Source organism: Delphinus delphis, chromosome 8 (genome assembly GCF_949987515.2).
Source record: "Delphinus delphis chromosome 8, mDelDel1.2, whole genome shotgun sequence".
NCBI classification, from domain to species: domain Eukaryota; kingdom Metazoa; phylum Chordata; class Mammalia; order Artiodactyla; family Delphinidae; genus Delphinus; species Delphinus delphis.
In genome coordinates this window covers 56,942,257-56,968,692 of record NC_082690.1, presented here as the reverse complement: position 1 = coordinate 56,968,692, position 26,436 = coordinate 56,942,257, and the positions used below count along the sequence as shown (strand labels likewise).

The window sequence follows — 26,436 nt, the reverse complement described above, 5'->3', positions numbered from 1 at the left end:
TAAAAAAGGCAGGCACTAGAGGTTAAATACTCTATGATTCCATTTGTAAGATATTCTAGAAAACTGTCTCTGCCCTATTAGACTGTGATCTCCTTGATCTGATACAGCTTTTAACAACAAGATTGCATCAAAGTCGGTGAACTGGAAGTAGAAATGGCTAAATTTGATCAGTTTAGGGAGCAAGTTTTAGCTCGCAAGGGAATCAGGAATCCAGATTTGGCCAAAGGTCAATATAAGGTAGCCTGGGGTAAATCAGAGTGCACAGGACTTTCAACAGGAGGGCAGGGAGCCAACGTGGAGCCTGCTGGACCTGACATCATGAATATCTGCTCTAATGGATCCTACACAAGTTTGTCCACTCACACAGCCTTCAGCCTCCAGAGAATGTAACCTTTCTTTGATGGTCACTAGTTAAAGCTGATTGCAGTTGCTATCAAGGGTCTAATTTACCTGCGTTTGACAAATTTCCAGTTGTACTTTGCTTGTCCATTTGTAGTATGCTTTACTGATCCTCTTCAGCAACTCAAGAATCGGCAGTGACAGAGGCCACACTTACCGACCAGGGTGACCCTGGAGTTGCATCAGTTTATTAGTGCTTCTAGTTATTTTCTGGCAAACGTAAGAAGCTGAAGCAAAGGACCATCTTAATTAAAGTGTTTTTAATGTGACAGGTTTTATAATGATAAGTTTGGCTCAAATATAACCTGTACCTTGTAAATACAACATATGCTATAAAGAAAAGAGCCTGCGGTTAGAACTCACAAACTTAGATTCTGGTCCCTGGACGCCACCTCTTCACCCTTGGCTAGGCCACTTAGCCTCCCACTTACCTTCCAGGGTGAATGGAGCAGGTGGGCCAATACTCTCAAAAGTGCCACTCAGCTCTAACTTGAATCCCGTGATTCTAAGAGTAGTTGATAGGATGTTGGGAGGAGGAATGGAAGAAACTTTTCCATTCTTAGACTTAAGAGCTTTTAGACTTGACTTTTAGACTTTTCAGACCTCAGAATGTCAGGCTTCAGCTGTGTCCAGTGTTTACATTATAACATCTATTTTGGAAAAAAACTGGCAAGGTTTATAGATGAGGATGGAAAAGTACTTAGGTTGTTCTTGCAACTAGAAGCCCATAATCAGGTTTTTATCCTTTCCTTAGAGGTATATATTGCAAGAGTCACTGTAAGAAACAATATTGTTACTCATATTAAATATTTAGGTAGCTTTTCCACATCTTTGAAAGAGTTGTATTTTCTTCTAGGAAGGAAGATTTTATTTTTGGCATGGTGGTGCCCTTTTTTTAAGCTCTTAATCTAGTTTTTTTTTATGTCAGTGAAACCTTAGCATTTAAAAATGAATTGAAATATCGGTAACTAGTCCTATAGAGATTTTTGACTACATAAGCCAGAATTCTAAAGTTAAGTCTTTGATGTATATGTGCATTTTTAATTTCTTATTTTTTCAATTCCTCTTGACCAGTTCTTTTTGTAGTCAAATTCATTGTAATCCCATCACGAAAGTGTTGATCTTGTAGTAAACTTTATTGAAGCATTGTATTAATGCACATTCCCTCATGGTAACAGACGCTTTGTATCAAACCTATCATGCAGCTCAGCTTAAGTCCCATATGGAACTAATAAGCCACGCAATAAGTGACCTTGTGTAGATGAATATGGCTTGGAAGGGTGAGAGAGAGAGAGAGAGAGAGAGAGAGAGAGTTTGTGTCTGTACGCCTGCACGCGCGCACATGTGTTGTCTAAACTGAATTTCTCCTGCCAAAACCTAAATGACAAAATGATTCTTGAGCCCCCAGAGTCTTTACCAGCTTGGAAAAATTGGGTGTTTGAAAAATAAAATTGAGCACTTTGATATTAAATTAGGCCTCAGCTCAATAGGAGGATGCTCACTGAGTACAAGAACTCAGCATTTATTTCTCAAAAGTACAATCACACTTTATTTTAAAATACGATTTCCAGAGCTGCAACTGGTCTTAACCTAGACAGCGGAGCACCATTAATCAAGCTGTATGAACTAGTTAATTTCAATTACAAGAGTTCTAACATCGTAATTGATCTGTCTATATATAGTGATTTGAGATGAAACCAGCATGTGGCTTTGGAAAAATACTGTATTTTTATACAAAAAAGGTGGTGTGGGAGAAGAAAACAGAAGCTAATGAATGGAATTGACATGGTTATAGTGTCTGTTGAGGGCTGAATGTATTCATTGCTCTGGTATTCTTTCTATTTATTTATTTGTTTATTTTTCTATTTATTTATTTATTTATCCAGTAACCATAAAGCTAGATCTTCCTGGTTATTTTAGTATAGGGATTTTCTTCTGCTAGTAGACAGTAGCACTTGTTCATTTTTCTGGGGAAACCACTGAACATTGCTTCTCCCTACTTCCCATCTAATTTATCATCTATGTGTAGTTTTCACCTACTAGCCTACTATAGAGTTGCACAGAAATTTAATTGCTCCCTTGGAGGTCTAAACCAATCAGAGTAAAGCTGAAATTCAAGTTAATTGAAACCAAAATTCCACTTAAAACTGCTGAGACTCTTTGGGTGGTGGTGGTGCAGTAGGAAGTTGTTACAAAAGGTGTTTATTTCAGAGACTAATCTGCAGCAGTTAGACCCAAAGCAACGTTTTATTTGCATGGATTTCTTGGCATCTGCCTTCCCCAGTAAGAATTGAGAGCAGAGGGAGCTGCATTTAGGGAAGTGTGGTATTCATTGGTAGTAGTTGGGAAGGGCAGGTTTTGATGGAATGTTGGAGAAAGATTTCTTAGAGAAAAGAGTACTTTAGTCTTTTAACCTATCCTTCACAGCTGCCCCTGGAGTTGTTTTCCCCATTCACTCTCCTGCTTAAAACCTTGTAGTAGATTCTTACTGCTGTCAAGGAAGATAAATCCGAATTCTTGAGCTAAGTGCTCTAGGCCCTCAGTAGTTTTAATGAATGCTGTCTAAAAATCAGGCCTCAGAAGTTTCCATTCTCTATAAAAATCCTGATTGAACTCTTACAACAATTTTATGAGACAAATATTGTTTGTCCTGTTCTACAGACAAGGCACAGATTGGTTCTGTACCTTGTTCAAGGTTACATACATTATATGGTAAGAACAGACTATGAGTCCAGCCCGTCACTCAGAAGACAGAGAGCTAATTCGCAGTGCCTAGCCTAGTGGACACTAAATAAATATTTGCTGTATGAATAGGATGTGTAGGAACTTAGTAAATGTAGCTCTTTCTCTCCTTTCCCTATCCTTGTTCTTTCTTTCCCCCTTGGCCTCACTCCTCCTTTAACTTCTTGTTTTTACTAATACCTTACCAGGGAGCTAACTTGTTAAAGAATTACTTAATAAAAATATAGATTTGTTTCTTTCCTGAAGTATTTACATTTTAATACCGGGTCATCTCTACCTGACATAGTAGAGCATTAGACTGAACCCCATTTTACTTCCTCCATTTTTGGACACTTCCCTTAAGGTGTCCAGAAATGTATTTTCTGGAGACTCTTCCATCAGACCTACCCCTCAGTGAACACATAAAGATTTGACACCCTCTTAGCCAACTTTGACTTCTGACACCATCAGAAGTGAGCAAAACCTGAAATGGGGCTGAGTGGACCAATGTTCCTTCATCACTCACATTGTCAATGTGTGCTACCCTAACCGTATTTTTATATCAAAATCCATAGATGTATGGTTCCTGTAACTTATAGAGCATTTAAAGTGGACTCGTAGAACTTTGAAAGGCTCTTGGAGATGACCTGGTCCAGGGGGGTTTAAACTCCAGATGGGAATGCCTCCTTGGCTCTAACTCTACTCCCCAACAACTGCCTACAGTTAGAGCAGTTTCCTATTTGTTTCACACTTTGGGCTTCTACATAATATTTCATGTGAACTAAGGATTCCAGGGCTACCAAAAAAAGAAGTTTGAAAATTATTTGACTAGCCCAGGCAGGGAAGGGACTTACTCGTAGCCATACAGCAGAGCTGTGTCTTTCACCCAGGTCTTCTGACCACCCACATCATGAGTCGATCTTTCCACTTCACTGTGTAATTATTTTAAAGATATTGATACGTATATGTGGGGTGTTTTTAATTTATTTCTTTTATTTATTTTATTTTTGGCTGCGTTGGGTCTGTGTTGCCGCGCGCAAGCTTTCTCTAGTTGCAGCAAGCGGTGGCTACTCTTTGTTGCGGTACGTAGGCTTCTCACTGCGGTGGCTTCTCTTGTTGCAGAGCATGGACTCTAGGTGTGCGGGCTTCAGTAGTTGTGGCTCGCGGGTTCTAGAGTGCAGGCTTAGTAATTGTGGCGCACGGGCTTAGTTGCTCCACGACATGTGGGATCTTCCCAGACTAGGGCTCAAACCCGTGTCCCCTGCATTGGCAGGTGGATTCTTAACCACTGCGCCACCAGGGAGGCCCTGTATATGTGTTTATTGCTGCCTCTCTCAAGTGCTTGTAGTCAGAAACTTAGTAAATTAGTAAAAATTAGCTTTTAAAAAGGTGAACTACGTACTTAAGATTTTTTCCCCTTTGATTTGAATTCTGTTGTTTTCCTTTTCTGATTCTAATCATAGTTAGTTAAGTGTTAAGCCATTTTTGAGCACCCGTTTTATGCCCAGCTTAGTGATAGATGCTATGATAATGATATCATATATACAGAGAGTATATATGTAGCATGATGATAATAGGTATAGTTTATTGAGCATTTACTATGTACCAGATATCGTTTTGGGTCCTCTACATACTTCATCGTATTTAAACTTTATAACAGCTCTGCAAGGCAGATAACATCCCATTTACAAGAACTGACTTACCCAAAGTCAAACAACTAATAAGTGACAGCACTGGTATTTCAAACCCAGATTGTCTGCATCTATGCTCATTCCAGTGTGTCAAGATGCCTCTCATTCCCTCCCATACAGCATTAATTTTAACTTACTAATTAATTAACAAATATGTTTTAAGTATCTATTCAGTTAGTTTAGGCTTTCCAAAGACAGCAAATGGAAAGGTGATATAGGAAGGGTTTGGCAGAAGGGTAAAATGCCCCCTATCCTGGAGTAATCAGAGACCTTCCTACAGGAAATGGAACTGGTGTTGACTCTTTGAGAATGGACAGAATATGACCAGATGGAGCAGAAGCAAGAAGAACTACAATCCTGCAGCCTGTGGAACAAAAACAACATTCACAGAAAGATAGACAAGATGAAAAGACAGAGGGCTATGTACCAGATGAAGGAACAAGATAAAACCCCAGAAAAACAACTAAATAAACTGGAGATAGGCAACCTTCCAGAAAAAGAATTCAGAATAATGACAGTTAAGATGATCCAGGACCTCGGAAAAAGAATGGAGGCAAAGATTGAGAAGATGCAAGAAATGTTTAACAAAGATCTAGAAGAATTAAATAAGAAATAAACAGAGATGAACAATACAATAACTGAAATGAAAAATACACTAGAAGGAATCAATAGCAGAATAACTGAGGCAGAAGAACAGATAAGTGACCTGGAATACAGAATGGTGGAATTCACTGCTGCAGAACAGAATAAAGAAAAAAGAATGAAAAGAAGTGAAGACAGCCTAAGAGACCTCTGGGACAACATTAAACGCAACAACATTCGCATTATAGGGGTCTCAGAAGGAGGAGAGAGAGATAAAGGACCCAAGAAAATATTTGAAGAGATTATAGCCAAAAACTTCCCTAACGTGAGAAAGGAAATAGCCACCCAAGTCCAGGAAGTACACAGAGTCCCATACATGATAAACCCAAGGAGAAACACACCGAGATACACAGTAATCAAATTGGCAAATATTAAAGACAAAGAAAAATTATTGAAAGCAGCAAGGGAAAAACGAGAAATAACATACAAGGGAACTCCCATAAGGTTAACAGCTGATTTCTCAGCAGAAACTCTACAAGCCAGAAGGGAGTGGCATGATATACTTAAAATGATGAAAGGGAAGAAACTACAACCAAGATTACTCTACCCGGCAAGGATCTCATTCAGATTCGATGGAGAAGTCAAAAGCTTCACAGACAAACAAAAGCTAAGAGAATTCAGCACCACCAAACCAGCTCTCCAACAAATGCTAAAGGAACTTCTCTAAGTGGGAAACACAAGAGAAGAAAAGGACCTACAAAAACAAACCCAAAACAGTTAAGAAAATGGTAATAGGAACATACATATCGATAATTATCTCAAATGTGAATGGATTAAATACTCCAACCAAAAGATACAGGCTTGCTGAATGGATACAAAAACAAGACCCATAAATATATGCTGTCTACAAGAGACCCAATTCAGACCTAGGGACACACAGAGATTGAAAGTGAGGGGATGGAAAAAGATATTCCATGCAAATGGAAATCAAAAGAAAGCTGGAGTAGCAATACTCATATCGGATAAAATAGACTTTAAAATAAAGAATGTTACAAGAGACAAGGAAGGACACTACATAATGATCAAGGGATCAATCCAAGAAGAAGATATAACTACTGTAAATATTTATGCACCCAACATAGGAGCACCTCAATACATAAGGCAAATGCTATAAAAGAGGAAATCAACAGTAAAACAATAACAGTAGGGGACTTTAACACCTCACTTACACCAATGCACAGATCATCCAGACAGAAAATTAATAAGGAAACACAAGCTTTAAATGACACAATAGACCAGATAGATTTAATTATATTTATAGGACATTCCATCCAAAAAGAGCAGAGTACACTTTCTTCTCAACTGCAACAGAACATTCTCCAGGATAGATCACATCTTGGGTCACAAATCAAGCCTCAGTAAATTTAAGAACATTGAAATCATATCAAGCATCTTTTCTGACCACAATGCTTTGAGATTAGAAATCACTTACAGGGGAAAAAAACGTAAAAAACACAAACACATGGAGGCTAAACAATACGTTACTAAATAACCAAGAGATCACTGAAGAAATCAAAGAGGAAATCAAAAACTACCTAGAGACAAATGACAATGAAAACATGATGATCCAAAACCTATGGGATGCAGCAAAAGCAGTTCTAAGAGGGAAGTTTATAGCTATACAAGCCTACCTCAAGAAACAAGAAATATCTCAAATAAACAATCTAACCTTATACCTAAAGGAACTAGAGAAAGAAGAACAAACAAAACCTAAAGTGAGCAGAAGGAAAGAAGTTATAAAGATCAGAGCAGAAATAAATAGAAACAAAGAAAACAATAGCAAAGATCAATACAACTAAAAGCTAGTTCTTTGAGAAGATAAACAAAATTGATAAACCATTAGCCAGACTCATCAAGAAAAAGAGGGAGAGGACTCAAATCAATAAAATTAGAAATGAAAAAGGAGAAGTTACAATAGACACCGCAGAAATGCAAAGCATCCTAAGAGACTACTACAAGCAACTCTATGCCAATAAAATGGACAACCTGGAAGAAATGGACAAATTCTTAGAAAGGTATAACCTTCCAAGACTGAACCAGGAAGAAATAGAAAATATGAACAGACCAATCACAAAGAATGAAATTGAAACTGTGATTAAAAATCTTCCAGCAAACCAAAGTCCAGGACCAAATGGCTTCACAGGTGAATTCTATCAAACATTTAGAGAAGAGCTAACACCCATCCTTCTGAAACTCTTCCAAAAAATTGCAGAGGAAGGAACACTCCCAAACTCATTCTATGAGGCCACCATCACCCTGATACCAAAACCAGACAAAGATACTACAAAAAAAGAAACTTACAGACCAATATCACTGATGAATATAGATGCAAAAATCCTCAACAAAATATTAGCAAACAGAATCCAGCAACACATTAAAAGGATCATACACCATGATCAAGTGGGATTTATCCCAGGGATGCAAGGATTCTTCAATATACACAAATCAATCAATGTGATACACCATATTAACAAATTGAAGAAGAACCATATGATCATCTCAAGATGCAGAAAATGCTTTTGACAAAATTCAACACCGATTTATGATAAAAACTCTCCAGAAAGTGGACATAGAGGGAACTTACCTCAACACAGTAAAGATCAGGAACAAGAGAAGGATGTCCACTCTCATCACTATTATTCGACATAGTTTCGGAAGTCCTAGCCACGGCAATCAGAGAGGAAAAAGAAATAAAAGGAATATAAATTGGAAAAGAAGAAGTAAAACTGTCAGTGTTTGCAGATGACATGATACTATACATAGAGAATCCTAAAGATGCCACCAGGAAACTACTAGAGCTAATCAATGAATTTGGTAAAGTTTCAGGATACAAAATTAATGCACAGAAATCTCTTGCATTCCTATACACTAATGATGAAAAATATGAAAGGGAAATTAAGGAAACACTCCCATTTACCATTGCAACAAAAAGAATAAAATACCTAGGAATAAACCTACCCAGGGAGACAAAAGACCTGTATGCAGAAAACTATAAGACACTGTTGAAAGAAATTAAAGATGAAACCAACAGATGGAGAGATATACCATGTTCTTGGATTGGAAGAATCAATATTGTGAAAATGACTATAGTACCCAAAGCAATCTACAGATTCAATGCAATCCCTATCAAATTAACCAATGGCATTTTTTACAGAACTAGAACAAAAAAATCTTAAAATTTGTATGGAGACACAAAAGACCCCGAATAGCCAAAGCAGTCTTGAGGGAAAAAAACGGAGCTGGAGGAATCAGACTCCCTGACTTCAGACTACACTACAAAGCTACAGTAATCAACACAATATGGTACTGGCACAAAAACAGGAATATAGATCAATGGAACAGGATAGAAAGCCCAGAGATAAACCCATGCAGCTATGGTCAACTAATCTATGACAAAGGAGGCAAGGATATACAATGGAGAAAAGACAGTCTCTTCAATAAGTGGTGCTGGGAAAACTGGACAGCTACATGTAAAAGAATGAAATTAGAACACTCCCTAACACCACACACAAAAATAAACTCAAAATGGATTAGAGACCTAAATGTAAGTCCGGACACTATAAAACTCTTAGAGGAAAACATAGGAGGAACACTCTTTGACATAAATCACAGCAAGATCTTTTTTGATCCACCTCCTAGAGCAATGGAAATAAAACAAAAATAAACATATGGAACCTAATGAAATTTAAACACTTTTGCAAAGCAAAGGAAACTACAAACAAGATGAAAAGACAACCCTTAGAATGGGAGAAAATATTTGCAAACAAATCAACGGACAAAGGATTAATCTCCAAAATATATAAACAGCTCATGCAGCTCAATACTCAAAAAACAAACAACCCAATCCAAAAATGGGCAGAAGACCTAAATAGACATTTCTCCAAAGAAGACATACAGATGGCCAAGAAGCAGGTGAAAAGCTGCTCAACATCACTAATTATTAAAGAAATGCAAATCAAAGCTACTATGAGGTATCACCTCACACCAGTTAGAATGGGCATCTTCAGAAAATCTAGAAACAACAAATGCTGGAGAGGGTGTGGAGAAAAGGGAACCCTCTTGCACTGTTGGTGGGAATGTAAATTGATACAGCCACTATGGAGAACAGTATGGAGGTTCCTCAAAAAACTAAAAATAGGGCTTCCCTGGTGGTGCAGTGGTGGAGAGTCTGCCTGCCAATGTAGGGCACACGGGTTCGTGCCCCGGTCTGGGAAGGTCCCACATGCCGTTGAGTGGCTAGGCCCGTGAAACATGGCCTCTGAGCCTGCGTGTCTGGAGCCTGTGCTCCGCAACGGGAGAGGCCACAACAGTGAGAGGTCTGCGTTCCGGGGGAAAAAAAAAAGAAAGAAAACTAAAAATAGAACTACCATACGATCCAGCAATCCCACTATTGAGCATATGCCCAGGGAAAACCATAATTCAAAAAGACACATGCACCCCAATGTTCATTGCAGCGCTATTTACAATAGCCAGGTCATGGAAGCAACTTAAATGCCCATCGACAGACAAACGGATAAAGAAGAAGTGGTACATATATACAATGGAATATTACTCAGCCATGAATAGGAACAAAATTAGGTCATTTGTAGAGACGTGGATGGTCTAGAGACTGTCATACAGAGTGAAATAAGTCAGAGAGAGAAAAACAAATATCACATATTAATGCATATATGTGGAACCTAGAAAAATGGTATAGATGAACCAGTTTGCAGGGCAGAAATTGAGACACAGAAGTAGAGAACAAACGTATGGACACCAAGGGGGGAAAGCAGTGGGGGGTGGCGGTGGGTGTGTGCTGAATTGGGAGATTGGGATTGACATGTATACACTGATGTGTATAAAACAGATGACTAATAAGAACCTGCTGTATAAAAAAATAAAATAAAATTCGAAAAAAAAAGAATGTGACCAGATGTAGGATGCCTAGAGGGAGACTGGCAGACAGGAAAGAGAGCTGTCTGCCAGAGTGGTGAGTTCTGAATAAACCATTGTTAGCCAATACTGGAAAGCTATTTTATATATATATATATATATATATATGTATATATATATGTATATATATAGGGGACTTCATGGTAAGCAAATTGAATATACTCATTTATGTCAGCTCCCTAGTGAAATGCTACTAATAAAGATAAAATAGTTTAAAATTGTAAACACACAAGGATGAAAAGAACAGAAGAGACAAGAGCAGGTAATAGAGTCGACAACATTTTAGAAGATCACAGCAATAAATGAGTGATAAACTGAGTTGGCAGAATGGACAAAACTAAAACCTAAAGCCTTCAAGAAGCAATGCAGTTCTAGCCACAGAACTCCAGAAGATCTGAGGATTTGGAGTTATCAGGTACCTCATAGAGTGTAGGGTAAGGAATAAGTCTAAGAACAGGAGGATTAGTTGAAAGTCTGTAGAAAGAGAATTAAGACTCCCAGTTCACTCACCACTCTGCATAGCCAAGCAACTACCCCAGCACACAGCCCAGTGGGAGACTGGAGGTTTACTTTCTGAAGAAAATCAAACCCAAGAAGCTTTGGACTCTGAACTGCCTGGTATACTGGGGCAAGAAGTAAGACGCCTTACTAAAAACAAGGGGATTCAGTGAAAGTCCTACATACCAACACTGAATTCCCCAACTGCTTTTTCCTGCTTAACTCCCAAAATGGGATCCAGATTATACCCCTAGGCAGAAGGTTGGAGGATGCTCTCTGGAAAAAAACAGTCCGAGCAATGATAGCTGCTGGATTGGCATGTCCCCCACAGAAAGGGCTCACCCACTCATTCTACAGTGAAGTCCCCAGTCAGCAAGCACTGTCAATACACAGACTGTCCGATCAGCTTTTTAAAGTCTCATTCATAAAGAAGAATTGACAACCAAAGATTACTGCACATTAAAGAAAGCCTCTTTTTTTTTAAAGTCTGAAACAAACAGAAAAAGAAAGAAACCCAAAAGTAACAGAAAATGGAGAAGACAAAAAATGAAAATAACAATAATAATGATAATAGAAAATAATCGGAATTAGAGGATAAGAGTTTTATACTGAAAGGACTCACTAGCAAGGTACACAAAGGCAAAATAAACAAATGGGACTACATCAGACGAAAAATATTTTGCACAACAAAGGAAACTATCAACAAAATGAAAAGGCTGCCTACTGAATGGGGGAAGATATTTGCAAGTGATATATCTGATAAGGAGTTAGTATCCAAAATATACAAAGAACTCAGACAACTCAAAATCAAAAAAACAACCAACCGGATTAAAAAATGGACAGAGGACCTGAGTAGACATTTTCCCAAAGAAGACACAGAGATGGCCCATAGACACATGAAAAGATGCTCAACATCACTAACCACCAGGGAAATGCAAATCCAAACCACAATGTGGAGAAAGGGAACCCTTGTGCACTGTTGGCGCAACCACTATGGAAAACAGTATTGGAGGCTCTTCAAAAAAATGAAAAATAGAACTACCACACAATCCAGCAATTCCAAGTCTGGTATTTTTCCAAAGAAAACAAAAACACTAATTTGAAAAGATGTATGCACCCCTATGTTCATTGCTGCATTATTCACAATAGCCAAGATATGGAAGCAACCTAAGTGCCCATCAATAGATGAATGGATAAAGACGATGTGGGGTATACACGTGCGTGCACGTGCATACACATATACATTGGAATATTACTCAGCCATAAAAGAACAAAATCTTGCCATTTGCAATAACATGGGTAGACCTAGAGGGTATTATGCTAAGTGAAATAAGTCAGACAGCGAAAGACAAATACTATATGATTTCACTTATATGTGGAATCTAAAAAAAAACAAATGAACAAACATAACAAAACAGAAATAGAGTCAGAGCTACAAAGAACAAACAGGTGGTTGCCAGAGGAAGGCCAGTATGTGGGGGAAGGAGTGAAATAGGTGAGGGTAATTAAGAGATACAAACTTTCAGTTGCAAAACAGATGACGTGTACAGTGTGGGGAATATAGTTAGTGATAGTGTAATATCTTTGTATGGTGACAGATGGTAACTAGACATTGTGGTGATCACTTTGTAATGTATAGAAATAATCGAATCACTGTGTTTTGCACCAGGAACTAACATAGTGTTGTAGGTCAGTTATACTTCAAAAACAAACTCATAGAAAGAGAGATCAGATTTCTGGTTACTAGAGGTAGGGGTGAGATGGGAGGGTGGGAATTGGGTGAAGGTAGTCAAAAGGTACAAACTTCCAGTTATAAGATAAGTAAGCACTAGGGATGTAATATATACCATGATTAATATAATTAACACTGTTGTGTGTTATATATGAAAGTTAAGAGAGTAAATTTTAAGAGTCCCCATCACAAGGAAAAAAATTTTTTTCTTTAATTTTGTGTCTATGTGACATGATGGATGTTCTCTAAACTTATTGTGGTAATCATTTCCTGATGTATGTAAGTCAAATCATTATGCAGTACACCTTTAACTTATACAGAGCCGTATGTCAGTTATATCTCAATAAAACTGGAAGGAAATAAACAAAACAAGAACAAAGGACTCACTGAAGTGAGATCAAAACAGTGAAGAAAAAACGACCCAAACAAAAGCTTATCACTGTGAAATTTCTGAATACTGAGGTTAAAGAATAAAATCCTAAAAGCTTCCAGAGACAGGAATCAGCTCACACACAAAGGATCAGGAATCAGAATGTTATCTGGTTTCTCAGTTGCTATATGCAAAGTTAAATGACAGTGAAACGATACTTCAGAAATTCCAAAGGAAAAATTATTTCAGTCTTGAATTTTATATGCAAGGAAACTATCATTCAAGTGTGAGAATGGAATAAAGGTATTTTTAAATATTCAAGGTGTTAAAAAAGATACCTCTCATGCGGCCCTTTCCCAGAAAGCTGTTGTAGAATATGCTCCACCAAAATGAGGCAGTAAATCAAGAAAGAAGTGATGAGATCTAGGAAACAAGAGCCTCAGCACAGAAGTACCGCTGGCCCTCTGTATCCACTGATGCAAAACCCTGGATGTGGAGGGTTGACTATGTTCATTGTACATTCAACACCATTTTATATGAGGGACTTAAACATCCACAGAGTTTGGTGTCTGCAGGGGCTCCTGGAGCTGATCCCCTGGGGATACAGGGGGGATGACTGTAAACAGAATTTCCAGGATTATGGTGAAAGAAAGTTCTAGGAAGGTAACAATGGAACCAGCCTAGAGAGCAGCCTGTTCAGATTAGAGCAGAGAGAAGGGTGCTTCAGGAAACAATCTCCAAGCGGGGAAATGGGCTTGATAGATTATATGGTGTCTTTAATCAGATTGGGAAGGATTTAAGGTTTTGTCCTAATTGGGGGAAAATCTAGTGATAGGTACGTGGATACTCAACAAGTAGTACTATCCACAAGGTAGGTACTCAACAAGTGGGGAAAATGGTAATTATCACTTCAGGAGAAACAAACAAAAGGTCAAAAAAGGAATAGTACACTATATGGCTTAGCAGTGAACAGTATTATTGTAGGTAAAATGTTATATTCAAAAATAATTGAATAGCTTGAGAGGATGAGAAGTGTATTTGGGAGAGTGGAGAGTTAAATCCTCATAGTTAATAAGAAGTCAGTAGGTAATGTATGGGGATAAGGAGATAAAATGTGCTAAGAAAAGAGCTCAGTTCTCATTTTACATAGCACGAACATAGTAGATGATGTCTAAGCGAGGGGGAAAGAGTAAGAAATATCAATATAAGTGTATTATTCAGAAATATGACGGTAAAGAAGAAACAACTAAAAGTGGTCGCTACTGAAGAGCAAAGAACTGATGCTTTTCCATTGTAAGCCTTTCCAGTAGGTTAGACTTAAAACAGTACGTGTACTTTATTTTAAAATTTTAATATATTCTTATTATGTATGAATTTCTATTTTAGTTCTGTATGTTGAAAGTTAAGAGGGCTACATGATAGAAAGAATTCAGACTTGTTATTGAGAGGTTCTAGCCTTGGCTTTGGCCCTTATCAGCTTTGAGACCTTGGGCAGGACACTTGTCTTACTGAGTCTTAGTTTCTTCATTTATGAAAGGATGGAGGTTGGAAAAGATAGTCTCCATGATCTCTTTAATCTAGATATCCCAAGAGTCTATGATAAAGATAATAATGCTATACAACAAATGAAGAGTTAAGACTTGGGTGGAGGCTTGAAATTCCCAGTTTCCTTTTTTAGTTGAAATCAGACTTGGAGAGAAATTTTCACTGTGGTCTCTGAAAAGAATTCAACACCCACCTTCCATTGTGGAGGCTGGGGCAGGCAATTGACCACGTACTGGCTCAGGGACACATAGCTTAGTGTTATTTTAGTATGGGGTCATTTTATTTTTTTTGATATTTAATATTTTTCAGTATGAATCACAGGTGAAATTTTCATGCCATGTGTAAACAATTTCACTTTTTTATTGAAACAATGAATTCAGGAATGTCATATTGGGATGTCAGCCATTTTGTCAATGTGTGGAAAAAATGCTTTTATATTAATATAAGAAATGATGTCATTTAATATGGAGGAGATCTCATAATTCAAGGTCAGCAAATCTCAGGAGGTGATTTAGGTCACCAAGCTAGCTTTGGAAAAGGAAAAGAATGTTTTCCCTTTGTCTTCTCAAGATTTTGTTTTTTTGGTTTTTTTCAACCAATTTTCGGGTAGCTGGTGTAAGTGGCATGGTTGTGAAAAGGAGACTCTGACTAATAATGTCTTTGCCATTGAAACGTGGCTTTGGAGAATTTCCTTGCTCTTTCTCTCGGCTTCAGTTTTCCCATCTGCACAAGAAAACGATTAGCTTAAATAATATTCAAGATACCTTTTAGCTTTAACATTCTATGTTTCTGCCTCCTTATTTTATGTGTGTATTCAGACCATTCAAGAGACCTGATTAGGTTTGGGGGTTTCTTTTCAAAGTTCAGTGTAGTGAGAGTGAACTTTTTCTCTGTTAAATATCACTCACACTTAAGTGAAAAGTCAATAGAGTACTAGATACAAACAAAAGAAAACTTACTTTTTCTGTTGATAGTGGTTTAATTTTTTTAAAAGAGGAAAATATTTAAAAGTTTAACTTAGCCACTTTTAAATTAGGTGCTAGAAAAGTAAAACTTCAATACAGATGACCCTTCATATCTGTACATCAGTATGCAGTTTACAGAGTCCTTTCCTCATATATATCATGTCATTTGAAAAATACATTTCTGCAGGGCTGTGTTGTATACTTACTGTGTATTTGATGCTGTGTGTGTGAGCGTGTGTATGAATATGCACATATCCTTACCTCGGGTCTCTATTATGTTTAGTGAAGGAAGCAAACGGTCTTCAGAGACAAAATGAGAGGAGACGGGAACAGACAGATTAAAACCATTTAGTAGGTTACCCAAGGCACATAGAAGGACACAGAATTTTAGAAAATCAGCCTCTAGCAGAAATAAGTAAAGCTAAGAGCAGATCTTGCCCACAGGCCATAGTTTCCTCATACTAGCTCTATAGCTCTCTACTCTGGTCCTAGAGAAAGAGGAAAGTTAGAGGCACAAGAGAAATAACATAAAGCACAGCCTCTGTCAAAAGTGACTTGCTGTTTGTTTAGCAAGCATTGACTGAGCGCTAGCACTGTGTCAGACACTTGGGGATCAGAGATGGATACAGCATGACCCTTGTTCTTGATTCTACAAAGGGAAAAGGGTCCGTGTAAAAAGGGCTGAATGTGCTCAGAGTGTGTAATACCACCGTTCAGTCCCTAAAATGAAATACTGGTTTTATGGTATATGTCCCTGGAGTTGATGTTAGCAAACTCTACAGGGGTCTTGGAAATAATCCTGATTCCACAGTTGGTGGTTCTTAGTCTTCTCCAACGTTAGAGGGCAAGGGAGCAGGAAATGAGGAGGCTACCTTTAAACACCATCCAAAAAGTGAGGTTGATGATGTTGGGATCATACACTCACATTTCCTCTTTCAGCATTTAAAATGGGGGCGGGGGGAGAGGGACTTGTTTAGTGAATCATGTTTGGGAAGCATTGCCTAGTATCTGCCAAAATTTCTTTTAATTCTGTTTTTCCACCTTTGCAGCTAAGATATCAACATGGACTAGGGACTCCAGACTTGAGGCAAACCCTCCCTAACCTGAAAAACTTCATGGAGCACGGACTAATGGTCAGGTGGTGAGTACCTTTCTCTCTCATACCCAGAAACTGCAATGTGGATAATAATCCTGAGAAACTTGCCTGACTTCCACATCGCTCCACAACTTCCTTCTGGGTTTTCTTCTGTAATAAGATATCCGAAGAAAAGGAAAGGCAGCCATCATACTTGTGTAGGTCTAAGCTCCAGTCTGGCTAAGAGGGCGAAGCACCCACGAAGGGGGGTGAGTTCAAAGAGGTGCTGTTTGGACATGGGAAGGTTGGCGGGACAAGGAATCCTTGAGAGCTTGGCTGAAGCAGAGACTAGAGGATAGCCATGTGATTCGTAAAAGGGGGACATGGAGCCCCCAGGACTTTTCCAAAGAACAAGCGAAGGACAGAATAAGCATCAGGATCAGTGGTTGTGAGAGTGAAGGGAAGAAAGCACACAAGGAATAGGTCAGGCTGTCAGGACCTAGTCTGAGACCAAGAGACACACACATGCTGGAACGTTTCTCACATGTGATGTCAGAGCCTGTTGTGCCATGAGGGCAAGCTGCTGCCTAAAAGTGCTTCGTCAGGATGGACAAGACCCTCTTCCAAAGACAAGGGGAGAGGGAAAGTGATGCAAAGAAAACATTAGATGATTCGCTCGACTTAAATAGATGGAAAGCTGTTGGCTCAAGTCATTTAGTAATTCGAATCCTTGGATGATGGGCAATGACTTACAAAATCACATGAATTCATATCAGGCCTTTAGTTAGACAACTGGGAATAGCACGGTTTCTTCTAAAGAGCACTGGCTTCTGATCCCAGATCTTTTTTGATTTCCTATGTGAATTTTTGTTTTTTTAAGTTTTGAGATTCCTTTATTCAAGCCAAATTGTTCAACCTTTATCACAGTGTAACACCCTATTTTAAAAACCTCAAATAAATAAGTTACCCATGTAGCCTTGCCATTTCAATTTTCTGATTTGCTGTGTGGATTTAAACTCCTGCCTCTCTGAAACGTATTTCCTCATCTGTAATCCCTGCTCTGCTCATCTCACTGGTTTGTGGTGAGGATGAAGTGAGATGGTAGGTGGAGAAGTAATTTGTGGGGAGGAAAGTACAAGCATAGTTTCAGTTTCTTCTGTGTCATCAAGATAGGCCTTGAGGAGAACAAGAAAGTGGCATCTATGATTTACCTTTGACGTTTTCTGTTTCTGTCTCATGATCTTCAAAATGCAAATTCTGGATGTCTTGACTTTAGATAGGACTTCTGTTAAGCAAATACACAATTGTTTAAAAAAATTCTACTCAGAATATCAAAATAATTATAAAAAATTCGTGTTGATATGGACCTGTATGCCCTGAGGAATGAGGTCTAGGAACTGAGTTTTAATGTAAAACAATAATAGTAATGATAAGAATAATTTAAAAAGTGAGCTAGCAGGCATGTATTTAACATTGTCAGTGTAAAGTTCCGTGATAGGTACTCTGGAGGTAACGAGGTATAAGGCTTAAGCCCTACCTTCAAGGGATTTGTCGTCTAGTTGGAAACAAGGTATATAATTCATGAAAGGTTTTATAACACAAATGGTAAATAACTTAAAATGATCAAAAAAAGAGGCAACTCACAGCACCACCTGATTAATCAACTAAAATGAATCTTGGTCAGTACAGACAGCAGATTGTCCCAGTGTCATTTATTGAAGACTCTTTTGTCCACTGTTGATAACGCCGATCTCTTTCATGCATCAAGTTCACTTACACACAGATCTGTTTCCAGGCTCCCTATTCTGCTTCATCGTTTTATTGTCTATCTATAGGCTAGTACCACATTTTTAATTAATATAAGGTGTAATTTCTATAAGTCTTATTGAGGTTTGAGCATCTCTCTTCCCTCTGACATTTGGAACCACTTGAGAGAGGAGATACAAGAGACAGACTAATAGGAGTCAAAATGTCAGTTTTATTACTGATAAAGCTGCATTTTCCAAGTGGCTTTAGATGTATAATAAAAGGGCTTGCAAAGACATCACTCAAAATTAAACTTACTTTTGCAGTCACGATGTGAACTGGAGAACCTCAGGCTTTCCCCGCAGAGGCAGGCCCTTAACTATACTATAGAGGGTTGTCAGGTGACTCCTCCAAGAACCCAGATGGGGCTAAGCCAAGAATAGCCAGGTTTTATTTTTCCCTCTAAATTCACTGATTAGAAAAGGCCCTCCTCCTCTTAAGAGCGAGTGGGAGGATGGAGAGAGGCCAGGAGCGTTACTCTTTAAATCATGTTCCTTCATAGCAAGGGAAAAGGAAGATTTCCCCAACTTTCTTGATATCTGGTCGGGTGAGGCTCCTACTTACGATCCTTCTTCAGAACTCTTCTGGCTTTTCTGGACTTACGAACTGTATCTGAGTGATTTGACAGCTGTATGATATTCTTTCTAACTGTGAACATGGTATCTCTTTTTATGCTTTGTTTTTTAAACATACCTCAGTGAAGTTTTAAAATTTTCTTCATAAAGATCTTACACATCTTTTATTAGATACTTAGTCCTAGGTAGCTTACCATTTTGGTTACTGTTATAAATTTTTTTATTACATCATCCAGCTTTTTTGTGGCTAGTATGCAGGACTACTACTGATTTTTGTATTTTGAGAATGTATCCAGCAGCCTTGCTAACATTAATTACAATGGTTTATCTTAGATTCTCTCGGATTTTTCTGTGGGTACGATCATATTTTTTTAGTGAATGATGGTGTTGTTTCTTCCTATTTTTACAACTTTTATTACTTTTTCTTGTCCTTTGTTTTATTATGGAAGAGGAGCAGCAATAGTGGATATCCTTGTCTTATTCCTGACTTTAAAGAGAATGCTTCTTTTCACCACTAAGTATTATATTTATTGCAAGTTTGGATAGATATTATTTATTAGCAAAAGGAAGTTTCTTTCTATTCCCAGTTCACTACGAGTTGCTTTTTATAAAATCATAAATGTGTATATTTTGGATTTTATAAAATGCTTATTATGTTTATTGAGATAACACTATATTCTTCTTTCTTGTGTTAATAACTAGTAATACATTTTCTGATGTTAAATTATCTTTGCCTCCTGGGCTATAATCTGCTTGGTTGTGATGAATTATTTTTTGTATATTGTTGGATTCGATTTGCTGATTTACTTTTTTTTTTTAAAGCTTATTTTATTGAAGTATAGCTGATTTATAATGTTGTGTTAGTTTCTGCTTTACAGCAAAGTGATTCAGTTATACATATATATATACATTATTTTTCATATTCTTTTCCATTATGGTTTATCACACAGGATGTTGAATATAGTTCCCTGTGCTATACAGTAGGACATTGTTGTTTATCCATTCTATATATAGTAGTTTGCATCTGCTAATCCCAAACTCCCAGTCCATCCCTCCCTTACCCCCATCCCCCTTGGCAACCACAAGTTTGTTCTCTATGTCTGTGAGTCTGTTTGTTTCATAGATAAGTTCATTTGTGTCATATGTCAGATTCTACATATAAGTGATGTCATATGGTATTTGTCTTTCTCTTTCTTACTTCACTTAGTATGATAATCTGTAGGTCCATCCACGTTGCTGCAAATGGCATTATCTCATTCTTTTTTATGGCTGTGTAGTATTCCATTATAGATACAGGTATAGCTGTATAGATCGTATCTTTTGTTTTTAAATTTTATTGGCATATAGTTGATTTACAATGCTGTGTTAGTTTCAGGAGTACAGCATAGTGATTCAGTTATACATATACACATATTCATTCTTTTTCAGATTCTTTTCCCATATAGGTTATTACAGAATACTGAGTAGAGTTCCCTGTGCTATACAGTAGGTCCTTGTTGGTTATCTATTTTATATATAGTAGTGTGTGTTTGTTAATCCCAACCTCCTAATTTATCTCTCCCCCACTATGTTTCTTCTTTGGTAACCATTAGTTGGTTTTTGAGTCTATTATTTTTTAAATTGCATGCCATGATTTGCTAATATTTTTAGGATATCTGCCTCTGTAAATGAGATGAGGCTAGCCTGTAATTTTTCTTTCTCATATAATAATCTTTGTCTGATTTTGGTTACAAGGTTGTAACAGCCTCATAAAGTAAATTGAGGCGCTTTCCCTTCTTTTCTATTATTCTTTTCTGTTCTCTGGAACAGTTTATGTAAGATAGGAATTATCTATATCTTGAAGGTCTGAAAAACCTAGTGTTTTTCATTTGTTGAGAGGGAAAGTATAGATTTTTAGCTACTGACTTAATTTTTATGATGATTATGAGTCTATTTATGTTCCGTTTTTCCAGTTCCTCCTTAACATACTCCAGCCTGATTTCAGTTCTATCAATCAGTATACTGAAATACCTCTTATCTAGGTAGGTGTCTAGAACGCTATGTTGCCAAACCCAGCGGCCACTTTTCCATCCTTATCCTACTAGTCTGTATTTAGTGTCATTTGGCCTTGCTGGCCATTCCTGCCTTCTTGAAACATTCTTTCTTGGCTTCCACAATACTACCCTCCCCTGGTTTTCCTCCTTTCAGCTGCACTTTTTCTGCCTGTTTTTCCTGTTTGTCCTCCTTTTCTTGATCAGTAGATGTGGAGATCTCCATAGTATTCTCCTTTTCTCTCTCTTTCTTCTCATGTGAGCTCATCCACTGCCCCCATTTTGAAAAACATCTATATGCTATGACCCTCCAAGTTATGTTTTCAGCGTAAACCTCTCCTGCAAACTCTGTAGTCAGAGACCTGCTTGACACCTCCCCTTGGAGTATCACAGGCACCTCAGCCTCAACATCTAAAACTGTCCTTCACCAGGCTTCTTCAGCTCAGCAAATGACACCCTGTCTACCCAGTTGCTCAAACCAGAGAAACATCCTTGATCTCCTTCTTTTCTTCACTCCTCCCTGAGCCAGTCTAGTTCATCAGCAAACCATGTCATCTCTACCCACCAAGTGTACTTCCAACTATCTCTGCTGCCACCATCCCAGTCCAAGTCACCACCTGCTCTTACCCAGACACTGCACCAGTCCGGTTTGTCTCCCTAATTTCACTCTTGTCCCACCTCTGTTCATTCTCCGCAGCAGCCAGAGTGACTTTTTAAACTTTTAGCTATATCTTAATCACTCCCTAGCTTCAGCGGCTAGAGTAAAATCGAAGCCCTTTTCTGTGGTCTCCGACTACTTGCCCCTCCCCCTCCTCTCATGTATAGTCCTATACTGACCTCCTCTTAGCATGAAAAAGCTCTTTCCTGCCTCGTCACACTCACCGTCCTGTCTAGAATGTGCTCTCCCTCTTGCTTCTCTCCCACCACCATCCATCCCTTCATATAGAGGGAACAGTTTTAGAAAAGGCACAGGAGGTTTACTGGCAAATAGACCACTTGGCTAGAGTGCACATTCATTTTAGGAACAGAGAGAATCTGGGTTTTGTGGTACTTAGAGCTTATGCAATTTGGGAACCCTTTCAAGAAAACAATACAAAACTGAAAATACAAAATTAGGGGGAAAAAAGTTAATATTTTAAGTGAGAAACAAGATCACAACAAATTACTGGAACTTTAGAGATCAGATCCCTTTCCCTTTCTTCTGTGATCTCTTTAGACAATTTACCCAAAATGCTTCCTCACTGCAACCTGACTGTCCTTTCCCTCCTAAAACACCGTCATTTCCAGCAACTCTCATTTCTGAGGTTCAGATAAATTAAATGACTTTCCAGGGACTTCCCTGGTGGTGCAGTGGTTAAGAATCCGCCTGCCAATGCAGGGGACACGGGTTTGAGCCCTGGTCCGGGAAGATCCCACATGCCGCGGAGCAACTAAGCCCGTGCACCACAACTCCTGAGCCTGCACTCTAGAGCCCACAAGCCACAACTACTTAGCCCGCGTGCCACAACTACTGAAGCCCGCATGTCTAGAGCCCGTGCTCCGCAACAAGAGAAGCCACTGCAGTGAGAAGCCCAAGCACCACAATGAAGAGTAGCCCCCGCTCGCCACAGCTAGAGAAAGCCCACGTGCAACAATGAAGACCCAGCTCAGCCAAAAATAAAATAATTTAAAAAAGAAAATAAATAAATGACTTTCCAAGCATGATTGACCTATGAGCCTATGGCAATAAGACTGGAGTCTAGGTCTCCTGGCACTGACGTAGTAACCCATTAAGCCCCAAACTCACACATTATGTAGTGCCCCTCTGAGCCACTGTACCAAGCACAGTAACACTGAATGAGTAGTAGGTACCACTTTATGGTGCTGTAATGAAAAGTAGGCTACTGAGACAGATGCAGAGTACCACAAAATGCATGCTACATTACGATCCAAATAAAGACCACTGTGGAAGCCAGGCTGGAGGTTACAAATCTAAACAAAGCTGGAACAAACACTTTTAGCCTCAGAGGAAACCTCAGAATTTCTGAGAGCAGCCATGAACTGAGGAGTTACCTCCCAAGCCCGTGCTCCTTAGGGCAAAGGGTAAAAAAACTCACGCTCCTAAGGGAGCCTCTTACATCTTTTGTAAAAGAAAACACTTCCAGTTGCTGTGTGATTGTTACCATTCACAGATTGGTCCCTCGTGGACCGTATGTTCTTTTGGTGTCGAGGATTTCAAACTGGCTGTGAGGGTCAGTGCAGTCACTGAATTCCTCCTTATGGTAAAAGCTTCAAAGTTATGTGACAGCTTGTTTTGTTTTGCTTTTCAAAGAAAAGACAATGTGATTAAAATTCCTTTAATGAAGTGATTTTTTTTCTTTCACATTACAGAATTCTTATCTAATATCAAAGCATCTACCTGATTAATCCTAAAACTATCCCTTTTCCACATGAACGCAGTTACCTGGGGCACAGTTCTCAGCGCTTTATGCTAGTCCTTTCCAAAAGAAGTCTCCTTTTTCTCATCCTTGGATCAGTAACCTCGTTGTAACTGCCAAGCAACACAATTTTGAAAAGCAGAATTTCAGCTCAGAGGTTGTACTCTTGAATATTTTGGTTAAAAGCCACCAGCATGCCACTTAAACATAGCATTTTTTTCTTTCTTTTACTACTAACTACAAAGTGGTCCAAGATTCCAGTTGACAAGCGCATGCACAGCTGATGCTGGTGCTGAATTATGGTCAGGGGAGAATGTACGCCCAAGGCGCTGCTTGATGGCTGCCAGTGAGACGATAAGTTTAGAACTGAGAGGAAGAGATTACGTGCTGTGTGGCTGTGAATGGGCTGTGCGCCGGGGCCCCCGCATGCAGGTCCCGGGACAGCACCTCCACCCTCTCTCACCCCAGCTCACCTGACCTCGAGACATGCCCCGCTCATTTCTGACCTCAGTTCTTTTCTCAGACAAGTTCCCACCACCTAGAATCGCCTGCTTCTGCCTCTGCCCTCTCCAAACGTCGCTCTCACTTCAAGATCCAGTTCATGTCCTACCTCATTCATTCACTCACTCAGCAGGTGCAGAGGTAACACGTCCTCCCTCCGTAGCTTAAGTTCACTTCTCCACCAAGTCTTACCCACTAGGCTTTTGAGCAGCAATGAGCAGGCAGTGAAATAGGAACAAACAATATGTAATAGACAGCAGCAAGTATGAGTACAGAAGAAAGGTGGATAAGTTATTTGGAACATTCTGAGGATGTCATTTACTTCCTGGTGTGAGGGGTGTGGGTGAAATTGGACGAGCCTTCACTAAGACGATGGCATTTAGTGGACCTGGAGCACAAGGAGAATTGGGGTGTGTGAAGACTGGGGTGTAGGCCAGAGTAGGAAGCCGTTGCCCAGTTGTAAAGAGCATGTAAGACTACAGGTTTGAATACCAACTCTCCCACTCACTGTCTCTGTGACTTCAGGCAAGTTTAAGCTCTCAGCTTAAATTTCTCTGTAAAATGGAGATAATAGTGCGTACCTGATAAAGTTGATATAAAGATTAAATATGTAAACACTTAGCATACTTCCCGGCACATAGTAGTACTCAATAAATGGTAAGTATTATAAATATGTAATAGATAAGAGAATCATAGTTATTATCTCTGTTTTAAAAATTAAGTCCATTCTTTATTATAGGTATTTTGTTTTTCCCTTAAAATCTACAGTCTTCTCCTTACAGATAGGTATAGAACATGGTTCTTGGTCACATTTTTAATAATGGCTCATGCTGCCTTGTACGTTAGTGGTACAAAATATTCACCATCACCCTTCCACTTTTCCCCAAGTCCTTTATATGACCCTTCTGAAGCCTTAGAGATAAGTACCCTACAAATCTATTTGCCTACCTACTTTTTTTGGTACCTACCTTCTTTGGTAACTCTCACCTCTAGTGAGAAGCTATGTAAAATAAAAGTTTCTTATTTGTAGAATTTTCCATGTTTTTATTTAAGCTTCTAGCAACCCTGTGAAGGAGGCAGGGCAAGGATGATGATTACTATATTACAGGTCTGAAAACTGAGACTTAGAAATATGAAGTATTTGCCAAGATCACATGATAATAAGTGATGGAACTGGGACCAGAAACCCAGGTTGTCTGACTCCTAGTTGCATGTTCTTTTTATCATACCAGGCTGCCTCTTATTAGTTAGTGGTCATTCTTTTCCTTCTCTGCCCTTCCCCAGCCCTCCTGTCTCTCTGCCACTGAATTTCTAACACCTATTACCTTCTCCAGGAAAGCCCATCAAAGTCAAATCCAGAAAAATACACTCAAAATCAGGACAGGCAGGTCTGGTGAAGACATTCTTTGTTGCTTATTGTACCCCATTTACTTCAGAGATGTAGGAAACGCATAAGAGTCATAAAACTTAGTGAAGAATTTAAAAACTTTAAGACCAAAGGAAACAAAACTGAGTATATGTTTCAACTCCATTGGTTAAGAAACAAGAAAGCTAAGGGAAGCACATGAGTTGGCTTAAAACATATGTTTGCCCGAATTTCATGTTTTTGTTTTTGTTTTCTCAGAATAAGACATGATAAAAGCAGGATTTCAAAACCATCTTTCCTGCTTTATACATGGAATTTTTTATTCTAAGTTCAGTTTTTACTGACTGTAAAGCTTCACAATTAACAGTGGAAAGAGCACTGAATTTGGGAATCAGAAAACATAGGCTCCAACTTCAGCTCTTTCCTTTAATTTTCATAAACTGTTTTTGAGTATCAGTTTTTTTTAATGGAGTTAATAGCACCAGCTGTATTTCCCAAGCATAATTGTACAAAACAAATGAGATAATGTCTGTCCAAGTGGTTTAGAAACTAAAAAGGACTATACAAAATATTATTAAGTATTATTCATGCATTTAACAATTCATTAAGGGTCTCCTCTGCATATAGCACTATTCAAGAGATAAAAGAAAATTCAGAAGTGTTAGATTTGCCCTGCCTTTGCTTAGTTGACAGTTGTTTAGTTTATAATCTGAATGAGTACATAAGACAAATATTTTGAAGAACAAGACTTGCAAAAATATTCTCATGCGTTGTTCAGTCTCACTGTTGTGTGGGACTTAAGAGCCTGAGCCCCGGCTTCAGTGGACAGTCCGTTACAATGATGGCGCTCAACCTTGCACTAACTTAACTTGATGTTTTAGGACCAGGTGTGCCGTTTTTATAGAGACCGCATGAATTTCAGTGACCTTAGTGAGAAAACTGAGGAGAAGTATCCTTGGCTGTTCTGCAGCTTGCTGGGATACTTCTGATTCCCTCCAGCGTTTAATGATGCGACTTTGCGAGAAGCAACTAGTGGCTTTATGTAAGGTCATATCATTTCAGTGGTAAAATCTCTAGGTAGTATTTCTGCTGACCTATTTCTGATCTAGTTCTCTATTCCTTTCTATAAATAGAATAAAACTCGATCAAGCTTTTTTGAATGAACAAACGA

The 26,436-nt window shown here is 38.6% G+C and overlaps 1 protein-coding gene across 1 annotated transcript in view; it reads left to right on the top strand.

The window, feature by feature from the left end:
• UVRAG (UV radiation resistance associated) overlaps positions 1–26,436 on the top strand; it is a 363,917-nt gene that overhangs the window by 320,119 nt on the left and 17,362 nt on the right. The window contains 1 exon segment of the mRNA XM_060018254.1: positions 16,545–16,636. Within this exon segment, the coding sequence (XP_059874237.1) occupies positions 16,545–16,636 (92 nt within the window).